The sequence below is a fragment of the Vigna radiata genome, chromosome 6 (genome assembly GCF_000741045.1).
Source record: "Vigna radiata var. radiata cultivar VC1973A chromosome 6, Vradiata_ver6, whole genome shotgun sequence".
Classification (NCBI taxonomy): Eukaryota; Viridiplantae; Streptophyta; class Magnoliopsida; order Fabales; family Fabaceae; genus Vigna; species Vigna radiata.
Window position 1 is genome coordinate 9,153,020 of NC_028356.1, and position 24,621 is coordinate 9,177,640.

Below are 24,621 nucleotides of genomic sequence, written 5' to 3' on the forward strand. Positions count from 1 at the left end.
CTAGGTTGTAATCTTACATCATGTATTCCATACCAATAGAGAAAGGAAAAAGAAACACTTTGTGTAAAGGGAAAAGGACAAGGATTAGACAAGGGTTTCTGATTTTTTTTTTCAATTGGGGCAATAGGGATGACAGAGAGAAAATGTTGGAGTGAGAGAGATGAAAGAGAGAGGGTTGAGAAGAATGAGGGAGGTGAGTAAGGGTTTGGGAGTTTNTTTTTTTTTAGTTTTGAGAATGAAAATTATTTAAATATCNTTGACCTTAAAACTTAGAATACATAATAAATGAGGGTATTTTTGTCTACTATAATCCGGTACACATTGTTAAAACGTACCAACTGAAAAACAGGCGCGTACGCGTGTTAACAAACCCCTATATATATATATATATATCAATATGATTTAAATCATATATTTAATTTTGTATAACATAATTACACGAGATTTAATAATCTAATTACAGAACTTAATTACATTATATTAAGTACTAATTGGCTTGATTTCGAAAGAGAAATAATTTAGACTCTGGTATTGAATAGCCCTAGATATAAAATTCAGCCATAAAGTTCTAATAGTGCAAAACATCTTTAATAGGCAACAACCAAATGACCAGTTACATGGATAGAAAACTAGGTGCAGAACAAATTCTTCTTCAATCTTACAAACAACAACTTACGATCCAATTAACTGGAATACTTGTTAAAATAGAACTTTCCAATAAAAAACAGTAAAACTCAAAGTTGACTTTGAAGATCATTTTCTCTCGAATGAGAATTCACCATCTGCAAACTGCACAACTTCATTCCTTCAGATAGCAAATGACGAAAAATCAACCCGAAAGAGCCAATATGAGTTTGAAGCCGCATACTATAAACAAAAGAGCCAATCACATTAAATATGTGGGAGAATCTCAATATTGTAAAGCCTTCATTACTAACTGAAATATTTCTTACATTGCCTTATACAACTGTTTATGGAGAAGAAAGCTGTTTTTCTTTTTATTGCCAAACAAAAATATATAATTTTATAAAGAATTATTGGGATATTCCATATATACATATAAAGTAAACATACTAATGTATGATAGTCAAAGCTGTTTTGTAAATTCTACAGTCCACTTCACAGACCAAAGATGAAAGAAGAAGAGGATAATCTAGTGGTATCTGTTTTTAAACTTGTCCAATTTTGAGGGAACATAAAAATTTATTAAAAAGTGTTTAATTCTTAAGAAAAGTTTATTAAAGTATATTCATTTTCTCTTATCTTCAATTTTCCTCCCATGGCCAATAAATAATAAACTACATTTATTAATGGGTATGAAATCCTTTAAAAATAATAAAAATAACTTCCGATAAAAATCTAAACTTTTGTAGTGAATTTAAATAATGTGAACACATTAGCCAAATATTATACCTGTCTCTAAAACAAACAAACATTAAATTCTTATAGAAAGAAAATGCACACATATATATGCCCATAAGAAACCAATAATGAAAGTTTTTGATTGAAAAGTGTGCACAAACCCTTATAATTTCTAATGCAGGTCTATTAATAAAATAATTTCATTGATGGGTTCGTTTTCTTATAGCACTAACCCTAATTATTAAAACTCTAAAACATGGTGTGATGTAAACTCTCGAGAGACCTATATAAGAACATTTCATCGCCATTGTCTTCCACTCCAATTCCTGAAATCCCCCTCTCTCGCATTCATACTCGATATTCCGGAGCTGGCAAACTCGAATTCACAGAAACCATGGCTACACGATCAAGAAGATCGCAACAAGAGAACCATAACGGACTTATACAAAGCCATAACCTCAGAGGACACCAACACAATGCACCGTCTTCTAGCCCCAGACTTGGAGTGGTGGTTCCACGGCCCACCCTCCCACCGCCACCACCTCATTCCTCATCTCACCGCCACCACCACCTCCTCTTCCTCCTCCAAGCCTGTGCTGGTTCCTGACCTCATCGTTGGCTTCGGATCAGTGACCATCGCTGAAGGGTTCGACGAGACCAACTTGGTGTGGTGGGTGCACGCGTGGACCACCACCGCTGACGGCGTCATCACAGAGATTAGGGAGTACGTGAACACCTCCGTCACCGTCACCAGGCTCGGCTTCCATGGCTCCGACGATGTTGTTGCTTCTGCCATGTGTACAAGCGTTTGGCAGAGCAAGCTTTGCGACGAGTCTGTTCCAGGACTCATTCTCGCCATCTAGTGAAGTGAAGTTCTAAAAGGGTTGGTTGGTTGTTTCTGAAATTCCCTATATATCTGTAGTGTAGTGTTGTGTGACTTTTAAGTTTAATGAAAGAATCTTCTTGCTGTTGGTTGTTCTGTGTTGTGTTGTGTTGTGTTTATTTAGGTTTATTGAAACGATGTGGCTGGATAAATAAATAAATGTTTCACATTAACAAATTTTTATCCACACTTTACATTCATTATTCTATTTTTTAATTTTTCTCATTTTTTATAATAAAAATTAACTTTTTGTAATAATCAAAATATTTCTAAAAATAAATTGTTAACTCGTGTAAGTGGTGTCAAACTACGTCAAAATCGTACTTACATGACATAAAAATGTAAAAAATCTATTATATAATATATGAAAAGCAAATATTAGAATATTTATTTTGATACTTATTTTATTTGGTTGACAAATGTCTTAAATATTAGTTTTTTGATCATTTGATACTTTTAATTTTTTTTATTTATATTTAGTTTGATGTCACGTATTCATAAAGTTTTTATTACTTATTTATTTATTTATTTTTTTTATTTAAAAGTTGTAATATCTCATTTTTAATAATAAAATACTACTAAAATAAAATGAATATTATATATTTGATAAATTAACTAGTATAAAAAAACAAACATACGAAAGACAATATTTACATATGTAGATTCGTCCAACTTCTCTATTGAATCCCCTCAATCACCTATCGTTGGAGTAACTGAAACAAATGTCTCCTTAAACTCACACCAATCAGGTGATCATCGCAAAAGAAGAAACATACAAAGACAGACAACAAAAAAACAAGAGTAAGCTAGATATCATAGAATTCATACAATTATATAATATAACACATTCACCTAATTATTCAAGCAAGATAAACTAATTCAGACATCCTAACATGTTATGACCTAAACTTGACTTGTCCGGACTTAGAATGAATATGCTATGGCGGGTTGTGCACTTGTGGTGGTCTCTACTGCTTTGCAAAGTCATTGTCAATGGGTTTCACCCTACCACCCACACAAGGTTAGTCCATTACCGCGCAATAGCCTCCAGGTAGCGCCTACATGTATTAGGACCTCCTACTACTCTCACCACATGCATCAATCGTCTCTATTCGATAATGAAAGACCATTAGAGTGTTAGGATAACCCTCAATACTGAGCTCCCTGTATTCATTCTAAAAACACCAAAAACATTACAAAAGGAGTTCTTCTGTGGAATCCATGTTACCAACCGTGAAACCATTTGAAACCATACTTATAACCATATACTATCACATTGAATCCAAACATATAAAATCACTAATCATACAATATCATAGATACTTCTACACCATTCTAATAATCAAAACATAGCTCAAGGTTATCAGAAAACAAAAAGAATAAAAAACAGGTTCTAGACTAGTCGCTTAGCGCACCAAACTCGTGCGAAAAAAGAAACAGTTGATTATGCTCACTCAGCGAACCAAGCATGTGCGCTCGACGCAAGCTCATTCACTTAGTGCATTAAGCCTGTGCGCTCAGCTATAAAGCCCATTCGCTCAACACACCAAGTCTGTGCGCTTAGCTAAACTGAAAATTCTGCTACACAGTAACAGACCCTAACACCTCGCATAACACCCCAATTCGCTATTTGAATTAAATTAGCATTTTTCCCAAGCAACCACCAGTCGCACAGCGCCTAGATTCGCTATGCAAATCACCAGGCAGAGAGCAACCCTCTTTAGTCACACGCATAACACACCAACTCGTTGTGCGAATGACCAAACAAAGAGCACCTCATTGTGAGGACTCGCTATGCGAAAACATTCGCTCAGCGAGTCTGCATAATCTGCAAAACGAAAATTCTACAGAATTATGCAACTTACACACCCTTTACCATTTCTAACCAATTCCCCAACTTCTAACACCCCTAAATTATGTTTTATACCTAATTAGACTTGCCTAAGTGATTCTAAAACATTCCTAACAACAATTTAAAGTGTTTATGTCCAATTTCCTAATATAAAACCTCTATTTTATCAACTTAGGACCCAAGTCAAAATCTACCACTTAGAACATGTTTTTGACCATTCTAGCAACTCAATTAAGTTATATTGGACTTATCAAAAACCCCTGTATAGACCAATTACACACAAAACCCCAATTACTCAAAATCACTACCTCACTTCCTCTCAAAGACTTAAAAGAACAATTATAAACCACTTCAATTTTTAACTAACATTCTTATAACAAATTTCTTCAGCATAAAACATCTAACCACAACATTAGTATCATTTCAAATAGAACAAAAACTCAATTCATCATTCTATACTCCAACACAGATCCAATTATCCAAACATGCATTAACACTAAAGTAATTAAATCACACCATAATTATATATATATATATATATATATATATATATATATATATATATATATATATATATATATATATATCATAAAATATCATTCCAGCACATACAGTTCAAAATTTATATGTTCCCTAACATACCCCAGCACTAAAAGAAATTAAAGAAATGTCTAGCTTCCCTACCTCAGCTCAAGTTCTACACCGATTACAGAACCCTGACTAAAGCTTGCATCACAAGGAAACTCAACAGAAACCTACAACTCATCGATTAGTGATAGAGAAACAACCTTAGAACCTAATTTGAGTTAGAAATTGAAGAAGACAGCGAGCAAATACATGCAACCAGAAACTCTTTGCATGATTACGGTTAAAGACGTACGGGAAAAAAGGAGAAATGACTTACCGGCTGGAAACAAGAAACTAATCGGTCAAGATTGTAGCCCTCGAAGCCAGGATCGTCTAGGCACTTCCTGATCTTCGAATAGATAACTCAATCATGAGAAATCCTAGAGAGAAGGCAGAAAAACGGAGAGGAATAGTGTTTTAGACAGATAGAGGTGTTTTAGATAATGAACCGAGTTTTAGAAAGCTCTGCTTATATTATAAGATTATTTTAAAGTAACTTGCTTGTCTCATTATTTTAATACACCTATCTACTCTAATACTTTATTTTCTAGGTTCTTACAAAAGTTATTTTTTAATCCTCTTATTTTAATTTTTAATTTTTTCATATTTATTTTGTTAACACATGTACATAGAATTTATTTTACTTTTTTATCAATTTATTTTATTTTTAAATTATTTATTTTAATTTTTTCTATTTATTTTATTGTTACATGTACATAGAATTATTTTTATAATTTTATCCATTTATTTTATTTTTAAACTAATTTTTTATTTACATTTATTTTACTGTCACGTGGACTTGAAATTATTTTTTAATCAGTTATCTATTATGTATTATTTAAAAGTTAAACTAATATCTAATACTTATTATAATATAATAAAACATGATATTAGAAAAATTACCTTCTTATCCATGTTTATTCTATTGATAAATGTTTCACTTGTCAGTGTTTTTGTCATTTGATATATATTTTTATTTTATTTTATGATTTTCATTACTTAATCACTTATAAAATTAAATCTAAGAGATATATTTTAAGTTTATTTTGCAAAATACTATCATTTAAAAAAATAATAATAATTTTATGTTAAGAAAAACCATCAACAATTAAACATTTATATTAAGTTATAATATACATGTTTTTATTATTAAATGTTCTTTATATTTTAATATATACAATTTAAATTGATATTATTTGATAAATAATTATACTCTCACGTCTACATTGACTTTCAGTATTAAAATTGTATTTAATAGTTTATCTCAAATATTTAAAATATATATATTTGTAATAAAAAAAATACTTCGTAATATTATAAAATTTATTTCATATTTTTCTAATTCATGTTAATAATGTCATTAGTTTAATTTAAAAATAACAATGTGTTTAAAAATATATGTCAACATGATCAAATAAATTTAAGTTAAACTCATTCGGAGGTTCCTATTTTCGTGTTTTTGTTTCACATTCGTCTCCGGCTTATTTTTTTTGCCAATTAAGTCCCTAAAATTGAAAATTTGTAAGAAATTAACCCCTCTCGTTAAATCAAGTTAACAGGGTTAAGTTTCAGCTGTGCGGTGAGGTGGACAAATATTTTTAGGTGGCAACCTTTTAATATTTGTTTTATTATGTATATCCTTATATGTGGCAATATTTTAAACAATAAATTTAAAAATTGGGGTTTTTGTTAAAGATTTTGAAATTAGGGTTAATTTATAATTAAATTAGGAGTTTGGCCTCCGATGAACAGTACCGCCGGTAAAGACAGTCTCGCAGTCACACTGCTTTCTGCTTTTGTTCTGGTGCCCAGTAGTCTCTTCTCTACACCTCAACTACTCTCTCTGCAATGCAACGCACATTGTTTATCTCTTTCTATATTCTCTTTTCTCTTTTTGCAGCAAAAGGTGATCTCAACCCAAATACTATAATAGGGGATTCTCTTGAACATTGTTTGCCATGGATTTTGGATTTCATGAACAAGTCTTTTTTGGGCTTTCTTTAATTTCATTTTCATTTTCTCGAATTCCATTTTCTTCTTCCTCTTTTTCAATCTGAACTGATTTTTGAGGAATGGATGAATGCAAAAGCCCAAAATCATATTCCACGCCCTTCTCTTTGCCTTTTCCCAGGAAGAAAATAGAAGAGAAAGCGCGCCGAAGGCGAGCTCTTCCCTAGAATCACCCGTCGCGGACGTTTGCCAGAGTCCACAGCGCGTCGATACTTCCAGCTGGTTTCCACGCTCCGGTTCTGCCACCACAACGGTTTTGGTGTCTTCTCACTTTGATTCCTTGAAAAAGCTTGGATTTTTCTATTTCAACAACATAAATGTAATCGCCATAAGGGAGAAAAAACACAGCAAGAAAGCTTTCAGTTGTTGATTTTAGCCCTACAACAACAATAAATGTAATCCCCAGATATTCCCTGTCCAAAAGAAAAAACATAGCAATAAATGTAATCCCAGATATTCCTTGTTCAGAAGAAAAAACACAGCAAGAAAAAACACAGCAATAAATGTAATCACCAGATATTCCCTATCCAGAAGGTGTGGTGTGTGGCTAAGCCTAGTGTTCCTAAAGAAACCCTGCATCAGGCTATGGACTATGCTTGTGGAGAGGGTGGTGCTGATTGCATGGAGATTATGTCATAGGGAAACTGCTATTATCCTGACATTGTGGTTGCTCATGCTTCCTATGCCACTGCAACGGTGATGGAGGAGAAGCTTAAGGAAGTAGGTTGGGTTTTGGGGTTTAAGGTTGAGGCAGGAAAAACAATTAACAGTGCAAGAGGTGGTCGTCGGTGACGGTGTGACAGCGATTTAAGTGGCACGGCAGGAACAGTACAGTGAGGAAGTTTTAGGGTTTGTGGATGGAAGAAAGAAGAAGCTCCAGTTATTTTAAAAAATTTATTCAAAATAAAAATTAAATAATATAAATAATTAATACTAATAATAATAAAAGTTAAAATGATAATAATAACTAGATTTTCATAATAAAATCCACATCAAGGTTCTGTGCAGGCCACGTAAAAGTATTTATCCACCTTACCCGCACAACTAAATTGAAACTTAAGCTCCGTTAACTTGATTTAACAGTAGGGGTCAATTTCTTGCAATTTTTCAATTTTAGGGACTTCATTGGCAAAAAAAATAAGGTGGGGACGAATGTGGGACAAAAACACAAAAATAGGGACCTCCGAATGGGTTTAACCTTAAATTTAGTACTTAAACATATCAAATAAAAAAAATTAGAATTATTACAAATTTGCACATACAAAAGTGTAATAACCTAAAAAAATAGAGTATTAGAGTAGATATGTGTATTAAAATGCCGAGCATTGTTATATTAAAATAATCTTATATTATAAATAGAAATTTTTAAATCTCGGTTCATTATCTAAATACACTTCATCTCTCTAAAATATTGTTTCCTTCCGTTCCCCTGACTTCTCTCTACCATCTCTCATGCTTGGGTTGTCGGTTTAACGATCAAGAGGTGTCTAGACAATCCTAGCATCGAGGGCTACAATTTAGACTGTTCAATTTCTTGTCCTGAGTCGGTAAGTTGTTTCTCCTCTTTTACATACATTTTTAACCGTGATCATGCAACGATTCTGTTTGCATGTGTTTGGTTGCTTTTCTCTTCAATTTCTACCTCAAATTAGGTTCTAAGGTTGATTTCTTGTGACCAATCGGTGAGTTATAGGTTTCTGTTGAGTTTCCTTGCGGTGCAAGCTTCAGTCGGGATTTTGTGAGTTGTGTAGAGCTTGAGTGAGGTAAGGGAAGCTAGATATATATTGTAATTTGTAGTCAACGTGTATGTGTATGATGAATTTTGTAAGTATTGTGCTATTGGAATAGAATTTTGGTTCTTAGTAGACTATTTCTGTTTAAATTGATTTTCTTTGAGTATAATTTGTTGAATGATGCTTGACCTAAAATGGATTGTTGATTTGGACTGTGGGGAACTCTATTGCATGTTAGAAATCTGCTAGGATGATGATTAGTCTTAGATTGAATTGGTCTATGCTTGTTTTAAGTCAATTTTGAGGAAGTGGAGTAGTGAAAATGAGAATTAGAGGTTAGATGCTCAATTGGTCTGTTGGAGCAACTTGGATAAGTCAAATGTGACTTGTTTGAGTCCTGAGGTTGGTCAAAAATACATCAAAAGTGGTAGATTTGATTTCGAGTCTATCAGTTGTGATTTTAGAGGTTTTGAAGTAGGAATTGGGTTGTAAACTCTTTAGATTGATGGTAGGAAGGTTTAGAATCACTTAGTCAAGTCTAATTAAGTGTATAACACAATCTAGGAGTATTAGAAGTTGGGAAAAATATTTAGAATTGGTAATTAGGGCCTGAGTTGCATAATTCTAGAGATTTTTGTTCTGCAGATTATGTAGACTCGTTAAGCGAATAGATTCACACAGCGAGTCGTCCTGGCGAGATGCTCTCTGCTAGGGCATTTCCACAACAAATTGGTGCATTGTGCAAATGGCTTAAGAGGTTTGCTCTATGCCTGGGCATTCGCACAACGAGTTGGTGCATTGTGCGAATGGTTGGAGATGGTTGCTTTCTGCCTAGTGATTCGAATAGCGAATTTGGGCACTAAGTTACTGGTGGTAGCCTGGGATCACTGCGAGTTTAATTTGAATAGCAAAGGAGTGCGCACAATGAGTGTTTGGAAAGTTTGGTCTCGATCTGGGTTTTTGCATAGCGACTTGGGGACACTATGCGAGGGGTTGAGGTCTAGTAGCTTTGTGAGTTAATTCGCACAGCGAGAGGGTTATTGTGCGAGAAACTCCTGGTTTCGCTCTGCGAGGGTGTGCGCTAAGTGAAAGGTCTGAGTCTAGTTTACTCTTTATTTCTTTGTCTTGAGTTGAATTAAGTTAAGTGTTGCATGTTTTGTGAAGTGTGTTCGAGGGTGTATAATATTATCTAATCGAGGATTGTCATGAGTAATATTTACAAGTAAAAGTATGTGATTATAAGGTGATGGATGTAAGTCTCAAGGTAAAATCTCTTAGTGAGATTCCAGTTTGTTTAGAATGAGTGCAAGAGCTTAGTCTTGGAGGCTTTTAGTCTCGAGAGTAGCAGGAGGTCTTAATCTTTGGGGCTTCTAGTATGCCTCAAGGCTCGGAACAGACTAACCTCGTGAGTGTGGTAGGGTGAAACCCATTGGCAATTGACTTTGTAAAGCAGTAGAGGCCACCACAAGTGCATGACCCGTCATAGCTCGATAATCATTCTAAGTCTGGACAGTCAGGTCTAGGTCATAACATGCTAGTATGTTTGACTTAGTTTACTTTGCTTGATAAATCATATGTATGTTATGTACTGTTAAGTTGTATGATGTCTTGTATATCTAGCTTACCCTTTTGCTTGTGTTTGTATTTTGTATGTGTGGTGTTTTTCTTTTGAAATGATCATTCGTTGGATGTGAGTAGAGGGAGATGAGGTGCTTCTGGAGGGAGGGTGGGGATGTTGCTGTTTAGTTTAGTTAGGTTATTTATTTTTTGTGTATAGCTTTGGAATACTCTTTTGTATATAAAGTTTTAAAATTTTATGGTTATTTTGGATGACTGTGAAGTTTATACTTTATACCTTAGTCTATAATTGTTCTATTTTATTACTATATTTTGAGATGTTACACAAAATAGTAATTTACTCATATAACTAACACAATTTAATTATTTGTTTTGATTAATATGTTTATTATTTTTATTTGGCATTATAATCTCTTATACAACTTACTTGTAAAAGTTGATTTTGTTAATCTATATAGATAATCATTATAAAAAATAAAATATCTTACATCAATTTTTTTTTTAAATAATAAATTAAAAATATAAACTTTAATCCATATTGTATTTTTAAAAATTATTTTTAAAGTAAGTTAATTTTAAAAATAAATAACTTTTTAAATGTGTTTCCTCACACATATTTTAACCATTATTAAAAGTTTTTTCGAACATATTTTAGACATATTTATTGTGTTAAAAAGTATTATTTTAAAATATCAAAAAAAATTTCTAACATATTTTGAAAGTATTATTTTGGTCAATTAATAAAATTAAATATAAAAAATATATTCTACTTTTATTTTTTAAAATAATATTATTTAAAAAATAATATATGTTTATTGATGATAAAATATAGAAACAACTTTGATGAAATAATTGTCTTAAAAATTTATTCAATAAAAAATTATGTTTATATTTTTTATAATAAATAATATTATAATGATATAAATATTTTTGTTATTTAATGTTCCTTTTTCTTTTAGTATGTAAAAATTAAATAATTTAATGTAGTAAAAATTAGCATTAATATGTACGTAAAAGTCCTATAAGGTTTTAAATAAAGATTTTAACCTTGTTTACTCTATTGATAAATGTTTCAACTGTCAGTTTTTTTTTATTTGATATTTTTATGATATTAATTATTCGTTTATATTACTTTTATTCTTTTACGATAATTTATTTCTTAATCACTTATAAAATTAAATCTTAACAGTATATTTTAATTTTATTTTGTAAAATACTATCCATGAAAAATATTAATTGTAATTTTATCTTAAGAAAAACTATCAACAATAAAATATTTGCATTAAGTTGTAATATAGATATTTTTATTAGGTTAAAACCACTTAGGCGTCCCTATTTTCGTAAGGTCTTTCCATTTTGGTCCCCTTCTTATAAAATTTCCCAATTGGGTCCTTAAAAGTGCCAATTTCATTGAAATTAACTCTTGCCGTTAAAATTGAGTAACATTGTTAAATCTATGCACATGTGGATGGAGGACGTGTCAACCATTAAAAATCATAGGAAACGTGTCAGAGAACTGAGTGATAGGTGGCGTGATAATTCATTCATTAAAAACGTTAATTATATTTATAATTGGTAAAGCATTTGAAGAATGAAATTGTGAGTTTAAGTTGTGAAGTAGGAGACCCAGCTCGACATATTTAGGGTTCATCGGTTTTGAAGAGGGAAGTTCTACAATACAAGACGTAACAATGTCCATGGGTCATTCGTATTGCTCTTCAACTTGCAATGCATGCGGAAGAAAGCATTTTCGTTCTGCTTCGAGCTCTCAAGGAGATGGAGGTTGGAACAAGAAAGATGCATCGCTGATCTGCCATTATGGAGAGAAGACTGTGTTGAGGACTGCAAAAACGACGAAGAATCAAGGGAAACTGTTCTGGGGTTGCCCTAGGTATAAGATGGGGAGTGAAAATGGAGGATGCAACTTCTTCAAGTGGTTTACTGATTGGGGAGTTGAAGAAAGTGTTAGTTGTGAGGTGTTGGAAGCAAATGATGAGAGGTTGGTGAAGACTTTTGAAAACCAAGGTGTTAAGCAGAGCTTCGATGTGCAAAAAGCTGTGATGGGTCTTCAAAGTTGGATGAAATATTTGGTTGTGGTTGTTAGTGTTGTCTTTATAATGAACATGATTATAATTGCAATGCTCATGGGAAGGGTTTGATAATGTATGTAGATGTAGGTTTTGGTCAGTACAATGTACTTAGTTGGTTTGTTTTGGTATTAGTTGCAGGATTTGGTGATGTTATTGTACTTAGTTGGTCTGTTGTGGTATTAGTTGTAGGTTTTGGGTAATGTTAATGTTTTGTGCTCTGAAGATGTACTGCTTCAGATGTTTAAGATGTTTATTGTACTGCTTGATATGTTTAATGAAAATGAAATTTTGGACAGCATGAGTTTAGACTATTGGCACCTGATAAAACATCATTTATCAAAGTTGTTTATTGGCACTTGATAAAACATCATTTATCAAAGAAGTTATTTATCAAAGAAGTAACACAGTAACTTCAACTGATATATATCAATCCGAATACATAAGTAAAATAGGCAAGGGAATTTGACAACTGAAACAAAGATTTTTTATATAAATACCAAAAGGTAATCATTCATTGTTCATACAGCCAGCAATGTATAGGATAATATGAGCTATTACATGAACCATTCTTCAAGTGCCCTATTACAATATGGAACCACTAAAACATCAAAGTGTTGTAAACATCAAAAACTGGTAAACATCAAAATATGGTAACATCAAAATGTGGCCTATTACATATTCTACCATTCAAATGTGGCCTATTACAAAATATGTTAAACATCAAGTTGTTTGTGTATATGCTCCATCTGGTTGACCCTGAGGCAATGTGCTGGGTTCTCCCTCTTGCTGCCCTTGGCTTCGTTTTGGGCAATTTCTTTTGTTGTGTCCCACTTCCCTACAGATGGTACATCTCTTGAGTAAGCCCCCTTTAGACATTTTGGTAGTACTTTTCTTCAACTCCCATTGCTCTAATCTCCTTTTCTTCTTAGGACGACCAAACAACTGTCTTTTTGGTGGAGGCAAGACATCTGGACATTGAGTGACCTCCCATAGATGTTTTCCATTAATGGGGTATATAATGGAGGAATACATCTCTTCATATGTTAACTTTTTAAACCATACAGGTAGATAGTCCTCTGCATTTAGGTTCAGAAACTTCATTGTTGTCAATGCATGCACACAAGGAATTCCACTGATGCTCCACTTCCTGCAGGAACATGTATATTCATCTATATCCACCACAAAGTTGTCCCCACTTTGAGACACATGTCTGATCTCAAAAAGTTTGTGTGCAGACCAGCTGTCAACATAAACAACCATTAATTATATAATATCTGGGTAAACATAAACAAGTACATACAAATGTAATAGTTTTGGATACCTGGGAACCCAGTTCTTTGTGTGTAGTGCATCCTTCTGTAATCTACTCAGAATTTTAGGACAATTTGCTAATTTAAAAGAGGTCACCCTTGACCTATTAGCTGCCCATCTCTTCATCATGTACAATCTGATGTCCTCCAACATTGTAATAATTGGTTTGGTCCTTGTATTTACCAGAACGCTATTAAAAGCTTCTGACATGTTATTTACCAAGGTATCACTTTGAGNTGTGGTTGTGAACCTTGATCTTGACCAAAACCTTCAANGAAAACAATATTTAACTTAGATAATATGAAAAAAAGTGTTGTGTTAGATAATTTGATAAGTAATATTAAGTAAGAATGACAAACCTTGGAGGAATGGACATCAGATGTTTAAAAGCATCTTCATTAACCTCTTTCATATGTCTCATCTCAGTCTCCCATTGTTGTGGATGGGTTGTTGTAGCTGCCCTCCACATGAGCCTTTTCAAGTTTTTTCTAGGGAATTTTTTCTTGAAGTTGGCATATAAATGCCTTACACAAAATCTTTGTGCAACATCTTCTACAACATATCTTAAACCCTATCATTCATATGATTCATTAGATGAATAAGTTATTTGTGTTAGAGAAAAGACAAGAACTAAAAAGGAAACTACCTTTTGTTGATCTGACATGACAGTTAGTCCAGAACACACATCTGGACCACCTAAGTCTTCAATCAATAGCTCCAGAAACCATGTCCACGTGTCCTTGTTTTCAACTTCAACAATTGCATACGCGAATGGCAACATTTGGTCGTTTGCATCTCGCGCCACAGCAGTTAATAGCTCACCATGATGTCTGCCTTTCAAGAAGGCTCCATCAAGACCAATGATTGGCCTGCATGAATGAAAGCTATTTTTGCATGCTTTTAGGCATGCATAAAACCTCTGGAATATTACTTTCCCATCATTCCCATCATAAGGCTCAACTTTTACCTTGATTGTAGACTCAGGGTTTCTTGCTAATAACTCATTTGCATAATCAAATATTCTACTATATTGCTCAGTGAAGGAACCTGCCACTTCGTCTGATGCATGTGTTTTGGCCCTATAAGCATATTCTTAGATATGGCTATATTCCATTTCCTAGAAATTTTGTCTCTAATATCAACTCCCTTGACATTAGGATTCTCTCTCACTATTTTTTCCAGTTTTCTACTCAGCCATTTCGCATTGAATAGTCGAACCTTGTGTTCCCTACTACATGTATGACTGTTAACCACAGTCCTCAGTTGCCATGAATTAACCGCACCCATGAAACCAAAATATGCCACCCATCTGCATTCTCCTTTTGAACCCAAGCATCTAACCCTTATTCGTTTTTTATCATTCTTGACAAGTTTCAAAATTTTCCCATTCTCCATTGCATAAAGTTTGATGGCATCAAGGATGTCTTCTTTATTCATGAAGTAAGTTCCTACTTCCCAGTTAAAATCAACCATATTTTTTGGTTGAGTAAATGTGGCAAAATTCCCATACCCTTCGTGTTCACTGTCTTCATCACTATTGTGAGGAGAAATTAATTCCTCAGATTGCCAATCATCATTGAACCAACTAGAATCATCAATATCATGTTCATCCATATCAGAATTAGAACCAGGTAGAAAAGGTTCAACCTCAACCTCCAAATCACTACAACTTTCACTTACATCACACTGAACATCTATGTCTACTAACCCCTCCTCATTATCCATCTCACCATCACTTTCTTGTGTTGAACTCCAATCACCAACTTGTACATGATCCATCTCACCATCCTTTTCAGCCTCAACTTCAACTTCACCTGCTTCTGCCCTATCAACCTCAGAAGTATTAGCCTGAACTTCAATACCATCTACTTCTGCCCTATCAACCTCAATACTAGGAGTCTGAAGTTCGACTTCAGCTGTCTCTGTCCTCTGAACATCATTTTCATCAACCTCAATACCATCTACTTCCTCAACCTCACCATGAACTTCCTCGGCCCCACCATGAACATCTGCTGAGACAACATCTTCACCATGAACTTCCTCAGCCTCACCAACAATTTCCTCACCCTCTATCCTCTCTTGCAGCAAAACATCTGTTGAGACAGCATCCTCACCATGAACTTCCTCACCCTGGCCGACAACAACTTTTATCCTATCACCATCAGCAGGTACCCCCTCATTCAACTCTTCATCCTCACCACCCTGTTCTATACCCTCACCAAATGGTGCAACTTCCTCACCTCCTACATCAACGTTATACTCAATCATGTAAATGACTTCAGCCTCAGACACATTGTACACTACATACAAATGAACTCGTCCATTTAAGTGAGCTAAGGTGACCATTTGCATGGCACCAACATCATCAGTCAATGGTTGTAGCCTATCATCTAAGACAGGACCACAACCAACAGAATACCATAACTCTTTAAAACCATCGTAACCTAGACTTTTGACTACACTCACTACCACAAAATAACTCCATAGTCAGGATCAAAACAAAGTGTCTCAATTTCCCCTTCATACTTTAAGCAACCCTCATTTGCGAACTTTCCCCCATGGTGAATAACTACTTGTATGTGGTCCATCACTCACAACACCATAAACAATATTCTACACCTACCAAAATAAAATAAAAGGATAAAACACACCGCTTATTAAAGTGATAATGACAAAAGAAACTTAAGTTTAACTATAGGGGGACATAGGGGGACCACAACCGCAAAAAGAATACACCACATTTTCAGACAACCCAAACCCCACATTAAAAAAGGCATCCCTAGATAACAATGTAAACAAAAACAATCCAATATAAAATTCATAGCTAAATAAAGTATTGTTTCGGCAGATTCAAGACAAACCTTCCAGCAAATTCAAGACAAACCAGTTGGCGGACACCTAGAACCAAGTCGAGATTGAAGTCGAAATAGGGAATGGCCAAGCTCCAAAGCCCGAATCAAGTATGGATCGTCTCCACTAACGATTGGTAATGAACTTTCAATGATACCTCTCAGATTCCTCTCACAGTTTTAATGAAATTCAATCCCAATTGCTTTTCGATTTAATAGAACCCTAATTCCCCTTTTTTATTTCACTGAACCCCAATTCCCTTTTTTAATTAACGTAACCCTAATCCCCTTTTTAATTTCAACTTATCAATTAATCACGCCACGTATCACTCAGTTCTCTGACACGTTTCCTATTATTTTTAATGGTTGACACGTCCTCCATCCACATGTGCACAAATTTAACATTGTTACTCAATTTTAACGGCAGGGGTTAATTTCAATGAAATTGACACTTTTAAGGACCCAATTGGGAAGTTTTATAAGAAGGGGACCAAAATGGGAAGACCTTACGAAAATAGGGATGCCTAAGTAGTTTTAACCTTTTTATTATTCAATATTCTTCATATTTAGTATGTGAAATTTAAATTAATATTACCGAATAAATAATTGCACTAATCACCAAGTGTATATTGTAGAATGGCAGAAGTAAGGGCTGTTGTAACAAAATCATCCTTGCGTGTTTTATTTCTGTACAAACATTTCTTAAGAAAATTCATGTATTTTGGAATGATACTGAATAGAACACTTGGAAAAGGATAGGTGATCGTGTGGTTCATATTGAGATAATTAGATGGGTTGAAATCATGGTCATTGCTCCATTGTCAGTGAATACTCTTGGTAAGATAATCAAACTGACAAACTGGTTTTATATCTTTCTATCTGCATTATCATGTGAAAAAGACATCACTATGTATTCATAGAATGTATTCATTGCAAATAAAAAACTCATTATGATTAGCAATGAGGTTGTGTGTGTATTCAGAAAGACTTTGATGTTGCTGTATGATTGGTTATAGGAATTAGATGTCACACTTTTCTTTTATCCAACTTATAATACATATTTTGTATGTTAATTTACAGAACACAAGATTGATCATGATACCAAAAATGCATGAATAGAGGAAATCCAATTTGCAAAACACAAGATTGATAAAATTTCTGGCCACTTAACGATAAATAAGGATTCAAATATGATTTTCACATATTGTATAAGTCTCCTAGTATCCTCATTCACGTCTCCTAGTAATCCCTGTTGTAAAAAGGCTGCTTCTTCTTCTTCTTCTTCTCGTGCTTCTTCTTCTTATACATGATCATCATCATCGTCTTCTACTTCTTATTCTTCTTTTTCTTCTTCTTCATCACGTTCTTATTCATTTTCTTATTCTTATTCTTCTCTTCTTATTCTCCTTATTCTTCTTATACATCATCATCATCATCTTCTTCTCATTCTTATTATTCTTCTTCTTTTTCTCCTCCTCCTCCTCCTTCTTATACATCACAATCATCATCATCATTTTCTTCATCATCATCATCTTTTTGAGTTTGAATCCTCAAGGACACAATAAAAATAAATTAGAGAAAAACGCAGAACAAGACAAAGATGGAGATGCCACAATTAAAAGATTAATAAGTCAAATGAATATTTGCCACAAAGATGTTAATCTTTGATAAGAATCAGAGTTGTAATCCAAGAACAAGAGAATCTTCTCTAAAAAATACAAATGCATATATTATGACTCAAAAGTGTCTACATATGTATTTAGTGTCCCTATATATAGTCACAAATGTTTAAGGTACCTAAGAAACCCCGAGAGAAAGCCCAAAGACATTGAGCCCAAAAATAATTCAAAATTAAAAAAAAACATAAACAAATTATTGGCCATTAAAAGAAAATTTCAAATATTTTTAATTGCCTAAACTATCATATAATTATGCTCAAAGTCATCTTCATGTCCCTTGAATTCCAATCTTCATGGAGCATCATGAGCCTAAATGAGATTTGTTCTTCCAACTGTTTGCTCTTTGACCTTGTTATAGGTCCTTTGAATTATAAAGGTTCTTCCTCAAGTTCATCTTTTATAGGATCAAGGGATAGTCCTCTATCATTCCCTCATTCTTGAAGCGAATTTGTCCCCAAATTAGTACCTACATCAAATGGAGACAAATCATCAATGTTGAAAGTAGAACTTACTCCATAATCGTTAGGTAGATCAACAATGTAAGCATTATCATTAATTTTCTTAAGAATTTGAAAAGGTCCATCTCCTTTAGGTAGGAGCTTAGATTTCCTTTTGGAAGGAAATCTTTCCTTCCTAAGGTGTACCCACACCCAATCTCTGGGCTCAAACTTCATCTTCTTCTTCCCTTAGTTAGCCTTAGAAGCCACTTTTCCCATCTTCTTTTCAATTTGTGCTTTCACTTTCTTATGCAAGTTTCTAATAAAAGTAGCTTTGGTAAGACATCTTCGTTAGTCATAGAATCAATATTATAGAAAGTCAACAAATCTAAGGGAGTTAGAGAGTTAAAATAATAGACTACCTCAAATGAAGACATACAAGTAGTAGAATGAACTACCCTATTATAAGCAAATTCCTATCCATTCCTCCTAAGTTCTCAAATTTTTATTTACAAAACATTTAAGGAGTTGAGAAAAAGTTTGATTTACCACTTCGTCATCTTCTTCATCTAAGGGAGTTAAAGGGTTAAAACCATAGATTACCTCAAATGGAGACATACAAATAGTAGAATGAACTACCCTATTATAAGTAAATTCCACACGAGGTATCCATTCCTCCCAAGTTCTCAAATATTTATTTACAAAGCATCTAAGAAGTTGAGAAAGAATTCGATTTACCACTTTTTATTTTTCTTTGTCATGTTCTTATTTTTATTCTCCTTCTTCTTTTTCTGCTTCTTCTTTTTCTTATATAATATTTATTTACAAAGCATCTAAGGAGTTGAGAAAGAGTTCAATTTGTCACTTCTTATTTTTTTTTTTGTTATGTTTATTGTATAAGTTATCATGTCATAAATTGTTTAAGACTTTTACTTCCTTCATCTCATATAAGTTTTAAAATAATTATTTTACCTTTCATGTTATATTTCGTGATGACTTCCCTATTAATTATAATAAAAATCTTCTTGGTCTAGCTTTCTATAAGGTTTTTTGGAATAAATTTTTCATAACATAAAGTTTTTTACAATATATGTGATGCTTTTTAAAACGAGATTTTCATAACAAATTTTTGAAAACTTGTGATTTATGGAAGAGGATTTCTAACACAAGCTTTTCAAAATATATGAAATGCTTCTCAAAACAAAAATTTCACCAAATCCCAACATTTTACTCTATCTCTCGTTTTCTTTTTCTCTCTCAAATGGACAGCAGATAAAAGGAAAAGCACAGTGACGAAAAAAGCTCTAGAGGCAAAGTAGTGTAACAAGAAAAGGTATTTTAGTCTTTTTAACTGATATTATAAAGGTGCAAATACTAATCATGGGCTGCAGGAAGCAAAAACCGTAGTTAAAGCAGTGTTGCAAAGGTACATAGAAAACCCATTATAGTGAAAGATTGGCCGAACCGACTTTAATAAATGTGAATTTCTCTAAAAGCCCATAATAAAAACAACGTTTTATTTCTAAGCTTCGTCTCTGCCTGGCTAGGGCACCACATTTACACTGTGTTCATTCATCTCAATCAGAAGCAGAAGCAGAGAGACAGAGATAGAATGTTATCAGGGGACATACCTCCAAACCAGACCATTTACATCAAGAATCTCAATGAGAAGGTCAAGAAAGACGGTAACATCTGTTCACACCCTTCTTCACATGCTTTTTATTTTACTGTCTGCTTAATTTTCCACCATTTTCTTACTGTATATTTTTAACTCCGCTATGTTGCAATTCTGCCCGTAAAGTTTTAAGTGAGTTGAGGATATAATTTGAAGCAGGATGGTAGTGTTTAAATTTTTTTTATCCACTGAATTAGAGTGACTGGATTTGTCTTAGGAGCTGTGATTCTTGTGTCCCTTTTGCTCAACTTTCGTTGATTATTAAAATTTTATGATGTGGACATGTTTCAATTAGAGAATGTGGAGCTTAATAAACTGGAGATACGTGTAGTGGCATTTCATTATGCTTGCACGTGATTTTACATCTCAGATGCTGTAATTGGAGATGTTGATACGACTTTAGGGTTTTAGAAAAGTTAATTATCTTTGAATTTTCATGTTGATAGGATGACAGTTTAAAATTAATTGGATTTGTTCTTTTGCTGATTTTGTTTGTGACTCTAGGGTTTTTGAAAAAAATAATTCGGTGTTGATCATATAACAGTTTTTTTCTTTTTTATGAACTGGGGTGACTGTGGACTTTGCTTCGGAGGAGCAATGATTTGCGTTTCTTTGTCTGAAATTTTATTGCTTATGTTGAAGGGGCGTGTATGTGTCTTTAACCAAGATATATGTTGTGGCATTTTGTCAAACGTGCCAATGGTTTTGCCTGTTAGATGTTGTAATCTGATATGTTATTTTACTGATTTTGTTGAAATGACTTTAGGTTTAGAAAAATAGATTCAATTTGAATTTTGATTTTGTCCCTTTATCAGAATTTAATGTTACATTCTGTTCTATTTGATGTGGCAGAGTTGAAGAGATCTCTGTATTGCTTGTTCTCTCAATATGGAAGGATTTTGGATGTTGTTGCTCTAAAGACACCCAGGCTTCGAGGACAGGCATGGGTTTGTTTCAGTGAAGTCACTGCAGCCAGCAATGCTGTGAGACAAATGCAAAACTTCCCATTTTATGAAAAACCTATGGTAATCAAGTTATAGTGTTGTTAATTTCCTTAAAGTTCTGTTCATAAATGTGTTGTATCCTGTACCCAAGTTTTGAAACCATTTCTCGCTGCTTGTGCAACATATTTCACTGTTTTTCTCTTCTATTATGGATTTATGTTTTGGCCAAATTATACTTCCCTCTGGGTGTTATTACTTAAATATTGTTTAAAATTTCTTTGATCCAAATTTCTTTATCAAATTTCTCCTCTACTGTTGGAACTATTTTCAGTATCAAGAATGAGACAAAATATGGATGACGTCTCGTGTTCTTTATCTCCCCCACCCCCACACCAGAGACACACACACTTACTTTTCCCTTTGAAGCTTCTTGATATTTTGATTTTGGTTAAAGCTTCACTTTAACATATGTCTAAAGCCTTTTTTTGCCAATAATTTGATGTAGAGAATTCAATATGCAAAAACAAAATCCGATTGTATTGCAAAAGAAGAGGGTAGTTATGTTCCAAGGGAAAAGAAGAAGAAACAAGAGGAGAAAGGTAAGCATAACTGTCATTTTCGTCATTTTTGGAATTGTAGAACTCATGCATACGACATGTACCGTTATTATCTTTCCCTCTCTGTATGTTTGAACAGGACAAAGGATCATGTATAATGAGATTGTAACATTGCAAAAACTAGTCCTTAGAATTTAATGGGAGGCATCCGCAATGCAGCTAAAAAGAAGAAATTATTAATGTTATTTAATTTTATCATAACATGACAATTCTCTATGGAAAATTTAAAACTGAAGAAAGTAAAATAACTGAAAGTATTTACATATATGATGGAGATCATAATGTTGTTTGAACCCAATGGTCATATGTTGTGGTCAATAGTGAATGCACCTGTCGTACTTTTCAAAGTTATTTTCGTTTCCTTTGCCTTGGAACTTTAGTAAACCTTTATCAAACCTCAGATTTCTTAGGCCCAAAATAAAAGGATAGAAATTTTCTGTTGGAAGTTGTTAGCAGTGGAGCTTGTCGTTGTTATATAGTGTTTGTGACGTTAATTTTATTTTGTCCATATGCATGGATTTCTTGGTGATGCTTATGGACTACTGTGCGTGTGAAAGATTAGTAAATCAACCCACCTAGTCCCCTTCCAAATTTGGAAAAAAAGTCATCTTCAATTGCTGCATGCACTCATCGGCAGCTAACCAAAAGGATAAAGCCATCTAGGTTTTAAGTGTAAATAAATCTGCATTTCCATTTAAATACTATGTTTGGCATTTTAAGAGAAAAATATCAAAATTCTCCTTTTGAAAATTGTTTTTAAGTTCCATCTTTCTGATCTTGTTGCATAAAAATTAATATCAGTTCATTTGTTGGGTTGGTAGTAATTTCTGCTTGTTTTAATTTAGACTGACTTTGTTTTGCCTGTTCAGCTGAAAGAAAGCGGCGTGCTGAGGAAGCACAACAGTCTGCTGCGGCTAATGGCATACATGGTGCTAGTAATGGTGGTCCAACTGTAAGTTTCTGTAATAATTTATGGTGTCTGATTTTCTCTTCTCTCCTCTTACATATTTGGTTCATCAGATCAATCTTCATGCCTGATAGTTTTGTAAGAATGAATGAAACTAGCAAATTAAAGAACAATGATTATTGTCAAAGTTTTTGGTTTTGGTTTAGCTGTTTGGTGGATATGATGATGATAGTGATTATTGCACTAACATAGAATATCTACTATTATCCGCAGGCATCATTCCGTCAAGGATCCAGTGCCCAAGAAGCAGCTGCTCCTAATAATATTTTATTCATAGAGAATTTGCCTCATGAAACTACTGGTAGGATGCTTGAAATGCTCTTCGAACAATACCCAGGTTTTAAGGAAGTGCGCTTAATTGAAGCCAAGCCAGGAATTGCATTTGTTGATTTTGAAGATGAGGTGCAATCATCCATGGCCATGCAGGCTCTCAATGGCTTCAAAATCACTCCACTGAATCCCATGAATATAACCTTTGCTAAGAAGTAGATTATCAGTATTCTGTAGTCTGTATTTTTGTAGATCTTTAAGAAACTTATTGCAGACATTGTAAGTTTACCGGAAGTCAAACCAGCAAGGCAGAGTAAGAATTCAACCACGTTTGTGGAAAGGTTGAGATAGTGCTGTTATAATGTTTATTGATTTTGTGGTTTAATTTTAGTTTTATCACTCAAATATGTCCACTGGAACTTTGTAATAGGTGCTTGAAGAGTCAAGAAAGGAAATGAAAAAAAAAAAAACAAAACTAGTGATGTGGTAACAAGCTTTCGAAACACTTTACTTTGTTTAAGACAAAAGTATTGCACTTAGGTAAAAAGATGGATCGTATCTTATGAGTCATGTCATCTAAGTTTTTCGGGTTCATCATATAAAATAATGGAGAAATTGGGGGTAAAGAATGAACCATAGGATTCAAGGATGGTGGAATTAAATGAAATTCTAATAGAGGTTCACCAGAATATAAACCTACTGCAATAAAGGAGAAAATGTGATACAATTTTAGACAAAAGAAATAAGAAAGATAAAGAGCGTGGGTTCTGAACTTGTGATACAATTATTACTGGTTGAGATTTTTAGAAATTACTACTAGAGTGTTCTTTACGTTGTTAGTATTTCTCATGGTTTATATTAGAGACAAGGTTAGTGTATTCCTTATTTATTGTAAATGAAGAAATCATAGAGTGCGTATGTGTGAAGAAAGCCGAAGATGGCAATATAAAATGTTATTAAGTACTATCGTTCAGGTCATTTTTACCAATAGTTGACCAAATTTCGATCAAGAACACAACATTCTAGATGGTTTTTCAAAGTACTTGTCACATTTTTCTGGAATAATTCTTTCAAAGTATTAGAAGTTGAGGTGTTTGTTACAAATTGTTTTTTCAAATACTATAATATTGCTTTTGTAGATTTGTTTTATTAAATTAGTCTTTAGTGGGAGGAGATTTTTGTTGTAGCTTTTCACCAAAAATGAAGCTGGCCAGGATTTCATACCCACTTTATTAGAAAAGGCGGTGTTTGTTTATCTTGATGAATTGTTGGGAATAATAACCAGAAGGGCCTATGAATGCTAAAAGAAAAGCTACAAAACTGATGCACACACTCTTTAAGGAGAATGAGTAAATGAACGTGAGAGAATTTAAAAGGGAATTGACTGTTTTTTTTAAGGGATTTGAAGAAGAGTAAGAGTAGGTTTTGAAGTAAATTTTTTGAAAATTATATAAAATTTGACATGATAATAAAAGAAATTGTTTAATTAATAAAAATTAAAGATTATCACAATATTCTTAGTAGTAAAAGTAATATAAAATTACAATTGTTAATATTATATATAATTATAATAACTATTATAAGAAGAGAAAAAAATAAAATTAATTTTTAACATGAAAAAAATTGTATTATTATTATTATTATTATTATTTTACTATTACTACTACTATTATTATTATTATTATTATTTTACATTCTTTTAGATTTTCGTAATTATAATTTTATTATCATGAATAT

At 33.2% G+C, this 24,621-nt stretch overlaps 2 protein-coding genes across 2 annotated transcripts in view; both read left to right on the plus strand.

Annotated features, from left to right (window-relative positions):
* Nucleotides 1–2,292, plus strand: part of LOC106763377 — a 5,595-nt gene extending 3,303 nt beyond the window's left edge. Inside the window, exon 3 of the mRNA XM_014647575.2 lies at nucleotides 1,752–2,292. Coding sequence (XP_014503061.1) covers nucleotides 1,752–2,225 — 474 coding nt within the window. The 3' untranslated portion in view covers nucleotides 2,226–2,292. The remainder of the gene's footprint in view (nucleotides 1–1,751) is intronic.
* Nucleotides 2,293–19,914: 17,622 nt separating this feature from the next.
* Nucleotides 19,915–23,269, plus strand: LOC106763965 (U2 small nuclear ribonucleoprotein B'' 2). Its single transcript, XM_014648152.2, has 5 exons — nucleotides 19,915–20,096; nucleotides 20,939–21,111; nucleotides 21,536–21,629; nucleotides 22,517–22,599; nucleotides 22,828–23,269. The coding sequence occupies exons 1-5, from the start codon at nucleotides 20,024–20,026 to the stop codon at nucleotides 23,101–23,103; spliced, it is 699 nt and encodes a 232-aa protein (XP_014503638.1). The 5' UTR covers nucleotides 19,915–20,023; the 3' UTR covers nucleotides 23,104–23,269.
* The last annotated feature ends 1,352 nt before the right edge of the window (nucleotides 23,270–24,621 follow it).